The sequence below is a fragment of the Amblyomma americanum genome, chromosome 7, assembly GCF_052857255.1.
Source record: "Amblyomma americanum isolate KBUSLIRL-KWMA chromosome 7, ASM5285725v1, whole genome shotgun sequence".
NCBI lineage: Eukaryota > Metazoa > Arthropoda > Arachnida > Ixodida > Ixodidae > Amblyomma > Amblyomma americanum.
The window spans coordinates 86,729,952-86,742,348 of NC_135503.1; the positions used below are offsets into that span (position 1 = coordinate 86,729,952).

General features: G+C 46.8%; 1 protein-coding gene across 1 annotated transcript in view; it reads right to left on the minus strand.

Annotated features, from left to right (window-relative positions):
* Window positions 1–12,397, minus strand: part of LOC144099380 (uncharacterized) — a 47,750-nt gene that overhangs the window by 32,820 nt on the left and 2,533 nt on the right. Inside the window, exons 2-6 of the mRNA XM_077632624.1 lie at window positions 11,721–11,759; window positions 7,172–7,303; window positions 5,188–5,232; window positions 3,218–3,331; window positions 1,338–1,376 (exon numbers count right to left, since the gene is read on the minus strand). Of these exons, the coding sequence (XP_077488750.1) occupies window positions 1,338–1,376; window positions 3,218–3,331; window positions 5,188–5,232; window positions 7,172–7,303; window positions 11,721–11,759 (369 nt within the window). The remainder of the gene's footprint in view (window positions 1–1,337; window positions 1,377–3,217; window positions 3,332–5,187; window positions 5,233–7,171; window positions 7,304–11,720; window positions 11,760–12,397) is intronic.

The following is a 12,397-nucleotide window of genomic DNA, read 5'->3' on the forward strand; positions in this document are numbered from 1 at the left end:
GTGAAGTATTGGCTAATTACCGTGTGCAATACAGCCATAAATGGGACGCATTTCAGTGCCTATTGAAGGCAGCTTTGTTCGTGTAGAAGCCAAGCACAGCAGAAACTAGTCTAAACGATATCAGGTACTATTGAAAGCGGGTATATAGGCGAAAATGTGCCGTTTTGCAGAAGAGAGAGAGATAAGGAGGAAGAGGAAGGCAGAGATGTTAACCAGAAGGGTGTTCTGCTTGGCTACGCTTAGAAAAAGTAGAGAGGTAGTTTCTCGTAAAAGAAGCCACCGAGCGTAACATCGCAGGGGGAATTGAACCAAAATACAAAAGATCCGCAAGTGGCTACCATTAAATTTCTCTACGCAGCTACACTTTTCTCTTTATTGCAGTATAAACCTACCGCAAAGAGAACTCGAGCATATACTCGTGCCTGAAATAACCGAACCGCGAAATAGGATCCCTATTCTCTCCCCGCTCTACCTCAAGCATGAACTTCAAAATTTCGGCAGGCACACACACTCGTCAAGAAAGGCCTAACAGTCACAAGGCTTTCCGCCGCATGTGCTCCCCGCACCATAGCGCACTGCTCTCGGAGCCTAGACTTCGTTTAACGCACTGGTTTGGCATATCGGTCCGTCATACGTCTCTACCAGAGACTGAGTCCCATAAACATTAAAAAGTTCCAACGCCCACAGAATATTTTTCAGCAGGCAAAAATTTTATACTGTATGGTGTGACTTCGACATCCTTCTTTATAACTCGACTTACTTAGGCACTAAAAAAACTCATCATCCCGACCCAGAATAAAACAATGATCAGTGGTCTATGGCTGAATCTACAGGCAGGAAATTGACCGACCACCGAACAAGCATCTCCTTAGCGTGAACGCATGCCATGATAGGTAACGTCGACGTGTGAAGATTAAAAAACAATGTTCACGCAGCAGTCTGAGTGTGAATTGGCCTAACTGTCTTTAATACACTGAAGCCAAGAAACTCCAGGTAGGGCTGTTGGTATAACGGTGCAGACTAGATTAGAGCCTGACTCATCTGCCTTCGGGAGGCGCTGTACAGGCAATGTAAGAGAGAATCGCAGTGAGGAAGTAGATAGTGTCGACACATTGGTTAAGAAAAAAACAAAGACAGTTCCCTCAACGGCTTGTTCTGTCGGTGCCCAGTTGGGGTCCAGTTGGCGCAAACACTATTTCGAATATATCTGACAAATGATTTTGCGAAGACAGGCACTTCACTTGGTTTTATAGAAATTCTTCTTTTGATACACTTTTTTTTTCTGCAATCGCGTTTTCAGGCGTAAAATAGAGTCTCACATAATTGGGACACCTTACCTCAGTCACCGTCGAGCGCCTCCGAATGCACTCGCCCACCTAAAATGAAATAAAGACATGCGTTTGCATTTATGAATTGCGCAAAAGCGACATCAATGAAAGAACATCGTGGAATGCTATATTTTGATGGCCAAGCAGTTCGACTACCGTCAGCAGGTATGAACTTCATGAAAGTTTAAAGGCCACTGAGTTGCTCCCGGCCATCAGTGAAGACTTAGTACCTCCATACCCCCCCCCCCTTTCTTTTGCTTTCGTGGTTCTCAAAGGCTGTAAACTTCAGACGAAGAAACACATCCTCGCTCTCGAGACCCTTGAAGCTCTGCAAATGCGACAATAGTGGCCTGGCACAGCTCACACGGAAACGGGGCTGTCTTTTATCTTTAATACAAAACCCATATTACACTCTAAACACAAATAGGCCTTTATAGGAGTAGAGAGGGAGTAATTCTCCTCTAGCACACTCTCTTTTATAGTACTCTTTTCTGTTTAGAGTGCATCTTCCTGCCCCCCCCCCCCCCCCCCCCCAATTAGGTGTAAACGCCTTGTAGCCGCCATATCTGGGCAGGATTCTGCAGGAAAACGTGTTGCATTGTTTCTGGAATACGGGGTGGTCTCAGAGGGTCAAGCAGCTGCGCCCTAAAACTGCTGTGGCTCTAACACGCACGCCGTAACGACGACCAAGAGGTGCAAATAAAACAGGTGACCTAAAAGATTACCAAACCCTCGCGCGTCAACACTTGCAGACGACACACTGAGAATCGTTCGTCAAAGCGTGGCGTGACGCTGCTGGGGGGTAACTTGCCGTCCTTTCTAGAATACAGCACGCTCATGGTCGAATCAAAATATCTTCATTATGGGCTTTTGAAATAAAAAAAAGTTGCCATAACTTTGTGCCGAATTGGATTTCAGTCGAGTGGTGCATTTTGCTTTACTTCTAGGATCAGTGGCAGGTATACCTGCTATTCGAGCTTTTAATAGTCGAAAATGTTCTCTGGTAGCGCTCCAGCCATTCCTAGCACTGAGTTTGCATAAAAGGTAAACGGAAGCTTTAGTGTCAGCGATAACATCGCGCCCTAACCCCGGAACACGGCAGCCCGAGGTCAGAGCGAGAAAAAATAGGCAGCCAGCTTAGAGGATCTAATTACCCAGCGGTCTGTAACTCGTATTTTAGCGCGTTTAGCCTCCGACGGAGAACGATTGAGAGATGGGCGAAAGGAGTTATTAGAGCGTGGCTGCCGTAGCGCTGCGCACGGTTTTTGTTGCCAGAGACGTTCACAACTCATTTTATTTATTTAAATCATATATAAAGCAATTTGATAACTACGGTTGTAAAACACAGCATCGAAACCTCGCTATCTCTTGCGGCCGCTTGGTGGAGGTTAAAAGACGTTGGCGCCGCCTAGCAGCGGGTCTCTTTAGCAACGTCTGGCACCCAGTTGATTTTATACTGTACCATGCTCAGGTCTTGTACAACGCTCAACATTTCGTCTGATTGCCTCAAAAGGCGGGCAGTCAGCTAAATTCCGAAATTTGGCCCAGTCATGCTTCAGAAGCGCCGAGGGTAACCGCATTTTCGAAACTCCAAAAACGGATACGGATATTGCGTAAGGTGTGCTCACGCCGCTTAATAATTAATGAGCCTAACAATAATAGTTAAAAAGTTAATTATTACATATTAGTTAACCAGCCTACTAGTTAGCATTACTTAGTTGCATTTTCACGCACTACACCGCTGGAAATGCTATGCCGAAGAATGCGCTCTTCTAACTCTAAAAGCCTATTTTTAAAAATTTCGTAAAATATAAGGTGAGACATCCCGCTAGTGTTTATACATATATTAGGTTGCATTGCAAAAACGTCTTCATGGCACAGTGACATACCTGGCGGACCACTACGTTGCGCATGCGGAGTGCCTCCGTGTCCTGGTACTTTTTTGGCCCGTGGCCCGTCAGGGCCGGGGATCGGCAAGACACCATCATTTCGCCGCTTTCGTTCTGCCAACGCCAGCACACCATCATGTGTGAGAGAGAGACATGTAGTCGAAAGAGAAAAGCTGCCGCCTCGTAGCACGTTTACGTAGGCATGTCATGACAAAGCAGCCGCATTCAAGCGATGTGTGTTTTTAGTGATCATGAGAGGACTGAGAAAACACATAGCGCGGACTGCAAGCACGAAGAAAATGTGGCATTTTCACTTTTAATGCCTGACACATTTCGGGGCAAACTCCCTCTGAAACACGATGAAGGAGATTTAAAAGAGGCAGCTGCAAGGTCTTAGTACCATGGCGACCCTGGAAGTTCCGACTAAGCTTTACTTAGCCTCCTGGCAGAGGTTCCTATAATTGTCTATGACAGAAAGTAATTTTGATCATTCAAATAATTATTACTCCATGATTTTATGCAATCAGGAGACTTTTTCACGTTTTCTAGCCAGTTTTCCGCTTGGCGTATAATATCGGTGCCATTTTGCACTTTGGTAAGAAAATTACATAAACGTTCCTTTTTTGTACGTTCTCGTTGTTCCCTTAATATTCGAATGACCAGCATGCCGAATGTGGGCCTCTGAAAAAAACCCTGCCTATTACCGATGCATCATGTCTTTGGAAATGCGCTTCCAACCGTGGAGCACTGTCTAGCAACGACATAAGCATCTCACACTTGGAGCACGATTGCAAATAATGCCTCGATATTATAGCGTACCTTCGACGTCGGAGAGAACCGCATAGGCAGATTAAGTCTAAGATATGTAGGGATCAGGCAGCCGGCCTCGAGTTCGAGCGCCCCGTTGCCAGTAAGCGTTAGCACCCCCTCGGCGGTGGCGGAGTCTTCGCAATGGTGGCGGATTCAAGCTTGGGACAGGAGCATGGATGGAAAGGAGTCTTCTGGAACGCGGAAGTCCTCCCGTTACTTCCTGGCGCCCCTTGTGGCTTGCAGGTGTTGCCTCTTGCTGCGCAATATTTCGCTCTCTTTGCCGCTCCTTCACTCCGTGTGGAGTCCTGTACATGTCTTAACATTTTCGCTCGCCCAATACATGGCCTTTGCCACATAGCTAGCTCTTCGCCTCGAGGAAGGAAGGAGGGGCAGGCATGCTGATACATCAAGGAACAAATTGGCGAAGAATAAAATCAACTTGCAAAGAACATGTCTGCGCATCAGGTACAATTGCCGGTAAAAGTACATGGCTAGGAGCAGTTTATTTAGGGAGGTGTCGCAGTACAGATTCAGTTGGAGACCAAAGGGACAGGTCTTTGTCCAGCAGTGGACGTAGTTGGGTACATGATGATGATGGTCCGCGACGTTGACGTCCAACTTCTTTTTCACGAGCGTCCTTATTGAAAACACTGCAACAACGGTCCCTTTTCCTTTCTGTTCAAGATATCGGCAGAGTTAATTGGCCTTCAAGTTTAGGTGCTACCTAGTCTATACCGCTTGCAAAAACGCAAGACCGTCTTTCTTGAACATCACTTTTAATTGTGAGGTAACTGGAATATTGAAAGAAATATTCGCTTGAACCTATTGATGGGAATTGTCTAGCCTCCCGATGTGAGGCAAAATCTTTGCAGTCAAAGTTTGTCCTGCGCTCGCACCGATTAGTTAAGACTGCTATCGAAAACTGATGAGGTGCGGTTTTGACAGACATTAAATAACCAAAAACTAGACGCGTCTTGCGGTGGGATCTGTGCATATACTCATTATTATGGCGAAATCTTACCATATGCGAAAAAATTGCGTTCATAATCAGCTTGCCGCTGAATAGATTCGGCCGTCCAGAATTTCAGGTCAAGGTTTACTGCATGGTTAACCCCCACGCGCACTTCGAGGGTTAACATAAGAGCTGCTGCTGCACTCACCTTCTTTACGTCCGGGTAGAGACGCCTGGCGTGGCAAGCCAGAATCTGCAGCAGTGCAGGAAAGATAGAATTGTTCGAGGAGAGACTGACACTGTGTACTCTACACGCACTCTCTAATAGAGGATTCAAAGGTCCGCGTTGTCCAAAAAATTAAAGTGAATGCCCATCACCTTACACGTTGCGTCTTCTGACATGTTTTTTTCTTATTTGCTGGAAATGCTTAGAAAAATGCAAAATCATGCATTGGTTCCAAAGTCGGGACTTTTAATGCAGAGAAAAGAACTTTTCATAGTTGTAGCTGTCGCGGATAATTTTTTCTAACAATTGGTGAAAGAACTTCGAAAAAGTTGACTGATGTCTATGGGGCGAACACATTCCAGGAATCTTTGCTGCAGTACAGACATATTTGCCGCAAATGATTGCTTCAGAGCCTAGAAAGTACTTTCTTGTATATTTTTTGATGAAACAGTATACAACGTTCGAATTTTTTCCATCATTACGAAAAATGCCTACCCCAGTGTCCTAAAAAATATCAGTAAGCGCCAGATAAAAGAGACTAAACAGTGAAAGCGAACTAAAGGAGTAACAACTGGTAAGTGCATACAGACTATACTTTTCAGCGTGCAGAAATAACGATATACCATTCAACCACGTTATAACTAAGTCAAAGGGGCCCACGATTCGTTATAGCCGTAAGCTACTTTGGTTAGAACAGTCGCTTGCCAAAGGGCTCACCTATACGGAGGACACCATAGCTGGCATTTGTGTGCCGCCGACATGCTTTGCTGGGCTTCAAAATATGGTTTGGTTTATGGGAGTTTAACGTCCCAAAGCAACTCAGGCTATGAGAGACGCCGTAGTGAAGGGCTCCGGAAATTTCGACCACCTGGGGTTCTTTAACGTGCACTAACATCGCACAGTACACGGGACTCTAGAATTTCGCCTCCATCGACATTCGACCGCCGCGGCCGGGATCGAACCCGCGTCTTTCGGGCCAGCAGCCGAGCGCCATAACCACTCTGCCACCGCGGCGGCTCCTTCAAAATATGCACAGAACGCCCATCCCCTTTCCGGACATGCTTGCACTAGCCGAATATGTCAGCACTGCAACGCGTGCTGTTGTGTTTCGCAGCTCGCATGGACTTTAGGGCATAGTCGATGTCGGTCGCTAAACGCGCGGCGGCGATTTCGTCGCGAGTACAGGTTTTGGTCGGCATCTCCGCATAGCTTAAGAACACGCCGGCCAGAGCTTTTCTCTGCATGATAAGAGTCTCTTGTGAAGAATGCATACGCGAGATGAAGGCTTTGACGATGACCGCCTTCTTGTTAAGGGATATTATTTTGCGCTTCCGTTTCCCGCCGCTTAGGCCTGTCAAACAGGCGAGACCTGAACACCGTCCAGCATGCCAATAACACTGCCTAAAGGCTTTAACCATTGGACCATGCGCAAAAGGAAACTAAGCTCTACATGGAAACAGAGAACAAGGGCGCATTTTCTGAAGGCCGTGTGCAGCAAGGAGGTTGGAGGAAGAGGAAACTGCAATGTGTCACATTTGATTGCCGCGGAAGTGTTGTCCACCGTCACAAATTGACTTACTAGACGTAACAATGCGAAATATCTAGTGGTGTTTATGAGAGGCTTGTTATATCCCGTCGTCAGAAATTTTTCCTATGTAAAAACGAGATGTCAGAAACATGGCCGTCTAAGGGAGCTTCCATAGGGAATGGCTATTCATTCGTTATATCCATTATTTTCTTATAACAAGGCTCGACTGTTCTGCACCGACTGTTCTCTTTCTCTCTGAGAAAACAGCTCATATTAACGCATTTTTGGCCCTTAAATTAGTTGGTGGCTTTTAACAGTGATCATGCCTGTTCTAAAACGCGTAGGGATTTGTTGTGACAACACGTTGCCTGCAAAATGAATACCGACGTAAGAGATACAAAGAGATAAAGTCCGGCGCATTGTGCCACTGGCGCAGACCTTCTCGATGGTTCCATTGTCCATGTACTTCTCGTACTCGACCAACAGCTGTGTCTTCATGGCCTCATTAGTGGCGTTGTCAAACACCTCCTGCGCGCAGGCCTGGACCACGTGGAAATTCTGGAGCTCCCACTGGTGGTGAGAAAAAATCAAACAAATTAAATTGAACTACAGAAAACATTCACGTCTATTTTTATCACGAGGGTGCTGTTGCGGGCTAGTTGGTGTAACAGGACAAAAAAGATCAGTGCAAACACTAGAAGCAGCGAATAAAGACACCCCTGTGTCGTTCTTATCTACTTCGTCCTGTGTTTGCCTACACAGAGTGAAGCAAGTTGGAGACGGAGAAACATGTATTGTGGTTTATTGTTGTTTCTTAGAGTCGCATGCATGTTCGTTTCTGTTTGCATGCTTGTTGGTTTCCTGTCACAAGTAAGAAGCTGCGTGGACGGGCACAATCCAGGAAGCTCCGAGAAAACTATTATTTGAAAATTATCGCATTTTTTGGTGCCGCCTTTAGAGCACTTTTCTCCTTCCTCCTTCAATTGACTGAGACAGAAGAAGATGTGTTAAAATACATATTTGCCTTGTAGGTTGGGCTTCCTATTAAAAGCCGAAGGCTTACTACGAACGCGCGTGCGTGTTCCAGAACACCGCTTAGACAACTTAATTGGAGCACATCCGTTGGTTACCTTTGTACACGAGTACTTCAAGGGACAAAAACATATGGGAAATGCGGCTGCTTAATATCCTGTGCACCTCACATAAAGGTACCGTGAGAGAGCTTCATATCTGCCCTCGTATGAGATGCGGTGGAAACGGAGGAGTATAGGCTAGCGGGACTTAAAAGGTTATAGCGTTCGTTAGGGCTGAAACGAACCAAGAAATTTTCCCTGCCATGACGGTCACTTAGTCCGCAACAAACATGACGTTGTAGGATAAAGGAATCCTTCGGCTAGCTTAGCTCATGTATTCGTTGCAGCGTTGTAGCAAATGTAGACCATGCTAGAGCACTTCAATCCGAGCAGGTTAAGCCTGAAACGATCACCTTCAAATCGCGTTAGACTGTACAAATACCCCATTCCGATACCACAACATCCCTTGCTGCCTCTTGGGGCTGCCTGTGACCAGGTGATACCAGGCACCACCAACGCACCCAGTTCTCTCGTATTTGTAAGTGAGATCAAGCACTCGCACAGTTTTTGATGGCTTTTGATCGCCAAGTGGGAACTTTTCTTGTACCTGCTGCTCTTAATTGGAGTCTGTTGTAAACCTGGAACCCGACAAATAAACTTCGGCTTGCCTTCACGAATAGATACTGGCGTCCCAAAGACGCAGATTGCTAATCGTTACTGATAAATTTTGTTTATGCGATATCCTCCTTACATAAATAAATGCTGTCATGCGTGTACGTTTTGCTGCATGGCGCGATAAACTCAGTGGAACTTGTCATGTTGTTGCTTCCTGCTTTGGGCTAATGGCTAAGACCAGGTGTAAGGCCCCGCCTCATTAAGGCTTGTTTAGCTTTATTTTGACTGCATTAGCCTGAGGTCGCTGCACGCCTCCGGACTACGCGAAGAGTTTTCGGAGCTCTCCAGCCGCACGTCCTTCGTAAACATACACCAAAGTTCGGAAGTAATCGTCGGCTTACAGCGTCACTACGACGGCCGAAGACTCCTAGCAATGTTGACCGCGGGCGCCAAGAAAACACGCGTGGCGCGTACAAAGGGTAGCAGTCTTAGACTCTTTACTAACGCTCTACTGTGCCCGGGAGTACACAAACATTTGGATTTTTCCTTCTCTGGCGACTTCTTTTTCTGACGCCTTCGACATGGTCTCGGCATGCCAGCCAAATCCTTCTCTTCCACCCCTAACCCGTTCCCCTACCCGAAAGGACTGGGAGGCGGCCCTGCTCGGCTGCGTGGACCTAACGGCCTGGGCCTGCGGGCCATCGAAAAGTTTTGCGAATGGCCTTTTCGTTTGCAGCTATTCATGTCGGCACCGATGTGTCGCGGGGCTCGTTTCCTGCCCTGCGCGTCGCCATCCGCCACTTCGCTATGAAAAGCGCTATCACATCGGGCACTATCGCGATTAGCCGGTAAACTACTCACCCTGTCAATTAGCGAAAAGGTAACGTCATCCTTCGAGAAGTGTCACGCAGGTACGGCGGCGACTAGCCCGACGCAAAGACGCATGTGCAAAGTGGACAGGGAGAGAACGTTACGCGGAGAGGGCGAGGAGCCCCGTGTTGAGGGGGTGTTCGAAATGTTTTCTTGATATGTTTTTTTTTTGCCAAGCCATGAGTTCGAGGTTGTGCCTAACCTTGAGGGGCTTTGGCTACTTTTTATTAAAACTGCATTGGTTAAGGGAAGTCTAGAGCAGGCCTCGTAACATGACCGCCCTCGCTTCCTTTTTTCTGGAACCCATAAAATGGGGCGCGAAAGCATTGAACATCAGTCTAAGGAGAGGCTCCGTGCGTAGCATGTAGGTAACAGAGCACCTAAGCCTTAACTAATACGTTTAACCGATAAGTAAGGTACTCTTGAGTTGCCTCTCTGTGTTAAGTTGTTTTTATTCGGCAACAGTTTGCTCAAATTGTCTTTGGGACTTTATTTATATAACTTGAAGTTTTCATTCTCGTAACTTCTGGAAATTTATTTCTTCGTTTCATCATCTGCATCAGCGATCGTCTCCTCCTTCATCACCGCCGACTCGCCACGTTTAGAGAGGTCTGAACCCCTCCGGAAAAGGAAGCGAACCATAATAATTCACTCCTGGACTAGTAGAATGGTCATAACGATCGCATTGTTACGTGCATTGCACTGGTCATGTGACAGGTCACGTTACCGGAGATTCAGAGAGGCCTCTTTATTACAGCGTTCGCTGCAATAACTGTTGAGGTATGAACGCGCTCCGACGTGTAAATTTTCGTCCCCGATTACTTTTACCGAGAAAATAGAATGTTGTCCTGTTTTGGTAGAGGCTGAAAAATATGGTTTGTGGTACGCGGGGTTTAACGCCCCTGAGCGACACATGGGCCATGATGGACGCCATTGTACAGTGCTCCGGACTGATTTAGACCGCCTGTGATTCTTTAACGCGCGCTGCCATCGCCCAGACTCATGGGCGTTCTTGCTTTGCGCCTCGGTCGAAATGCAGCCGCCACGGCCGGGAATCGATCCGCGACCTTAGGCTCAAAAGCCCATCGTCATGGCCAGCTTTGTGGGTTGGATGAAAGTACAAAAGAAAAAACGTTTTAGAGCCAGGCACATGTAGCGCAGGCTGTAAATCCGACCTTGCTGGTCGGATTTATTTCACGATTTCCTGGAATTATAACTTATGTTTAAGTTACCCTTTCCGCCAGAACCCCTGATCAAGACTGAGATAGTTCAACGCCAGTGACTAACTTTGAAAGGTGCTGATGCTCCCTCAGCGCTCAGACAAATTTCTTGAATAGATACTTGTGAGTGTCTGCTTAGAAGATTTCCCTATAGGATGCACCAAGAGCTGCGGCTATACTGACGCAATCATCGGCGTAACTTGATTCTTGAGTGACCGTAATCCCGTGATGATTTTCGCGCTACGGCGTTTGGTGCCCGACGACGCTCGCCAGGGGAGGTAGCGCTCTGTAGAGAGTCTGAGATATTTGACAGCAACGAATCCCAGCACATAAACAAAGCGAGGATGTAATGCGATGTATTGGCTCTGTCGCGAGTTAATGCGAGATAACAATTCTTGTGGCGAAACAGTGGACCATTTACCAGCCTTGACTACAAATGGGAGTAATTCTTCGGTAACATTCAACTGAGCATGGTGAATCGGCATCAAAGGAAAGCTACACAGCTTTCTCCGAAACTTCGTAGTTCAATAAACCTTCATCATGATCCATGGCTCTACTGGTGACCATTTTCTGTTGGGAGAAGTCCCTTTACCAAATGAACTAACCAGGACTGTTCGCTGTTGAAGGAGAGGCCCAGTTGATTAGCAGCCCGAGGGAAAAACAACGTTTATCCATTGAATCCTTAAGAAAGCGCCCAAGATGAAGTAGGTATAAATTTATGCGAAGGAAAACTACCCTAAGGTGGTCGCCTTGAATACATTAGACTAACACCCCTTGCAGTCTGTGCACGAATCTGAACTAGATGCCGCGGCCGTTGCTTACATTGAAGAGCAACATACTGTCGCTGTTCTCGAGTTCCTCTGAGGGATACCGGTCGGATGGTGTTCTCGGCATTGTGCACCTGCACGAGTCTCTGCACGACTGCACGAGCTGCGCGAGTCGTTATTGATTCGAAAGGCTGCACACAACTTAAGAAAAGTTCACTTCACGCTTCACTTCACACTGCTTCACACGTTATTACGCAGTACGCGCTTTAAAATAAAGTATCGGGCGTCTCTTAACAGTTGCAACGCTGAAACTTCCCGATTTCCCGAAATCTTGTCCGTACAATATCCGCGGCGGGTATAAACAATACGTGCTTGAATCTCGACTTAACGCTCGCAGGAATGTACCAAATGGTGAGATTACGCAAGAGGAGGCTTCACTCACCTGACCTTTAGTTGTCTCCAGGTATACGCATGTGTGTATCTAAAGAAATGAAAAGAAAGTAATTTCAGTGCTCACGTCGCGTGCCAAGTACACTTATAAACTACTGTTAAAGACATATAGACTATTTCGCATACACGCACGTTCCCTCACAAAACCCGTGACAAGCATGGCAACTGCCAACGCACCGCCTGCCCTTTATGGGTTCCAACAATGGGTCCACTCAGGTTTACAGAGGTGTACGGCATCTCGTATAGGGTGTAACTAATCTCCGCGTGATTGAAGGCTCCGAAGAGATTAATGCGCCTGCAAGTAACACTTCATAATAAGGGCAAAACTTTACAAAGGGCCAATGTAGCCTTAAAGCCTTCACAATCTTGGCAAACGGTGTTGGCATACTGTCGCCTCTGTGGGTGCATGCGTCGGCGTCATGTAACCCGAACGCTTGAAATGTCTTATCATGAGCGTCGCTTCCGGATGGGGCTGAAATCCTATGCGAGGTAATTTGTAACACCAGAACCGTTCGCGCCCTTTCTTAGCCACCTAGGTGATCGGCACTTATTCTTCACGACTAAAGAAACGATGACGCAAGGTAATGGCTTTCGAGCATCATTGATTTCTAGCAGCTTTGCGTTGCCTTGTGAGCGTGTGAGCGACCGGCTGTTGCTCCTTTGCTGAAG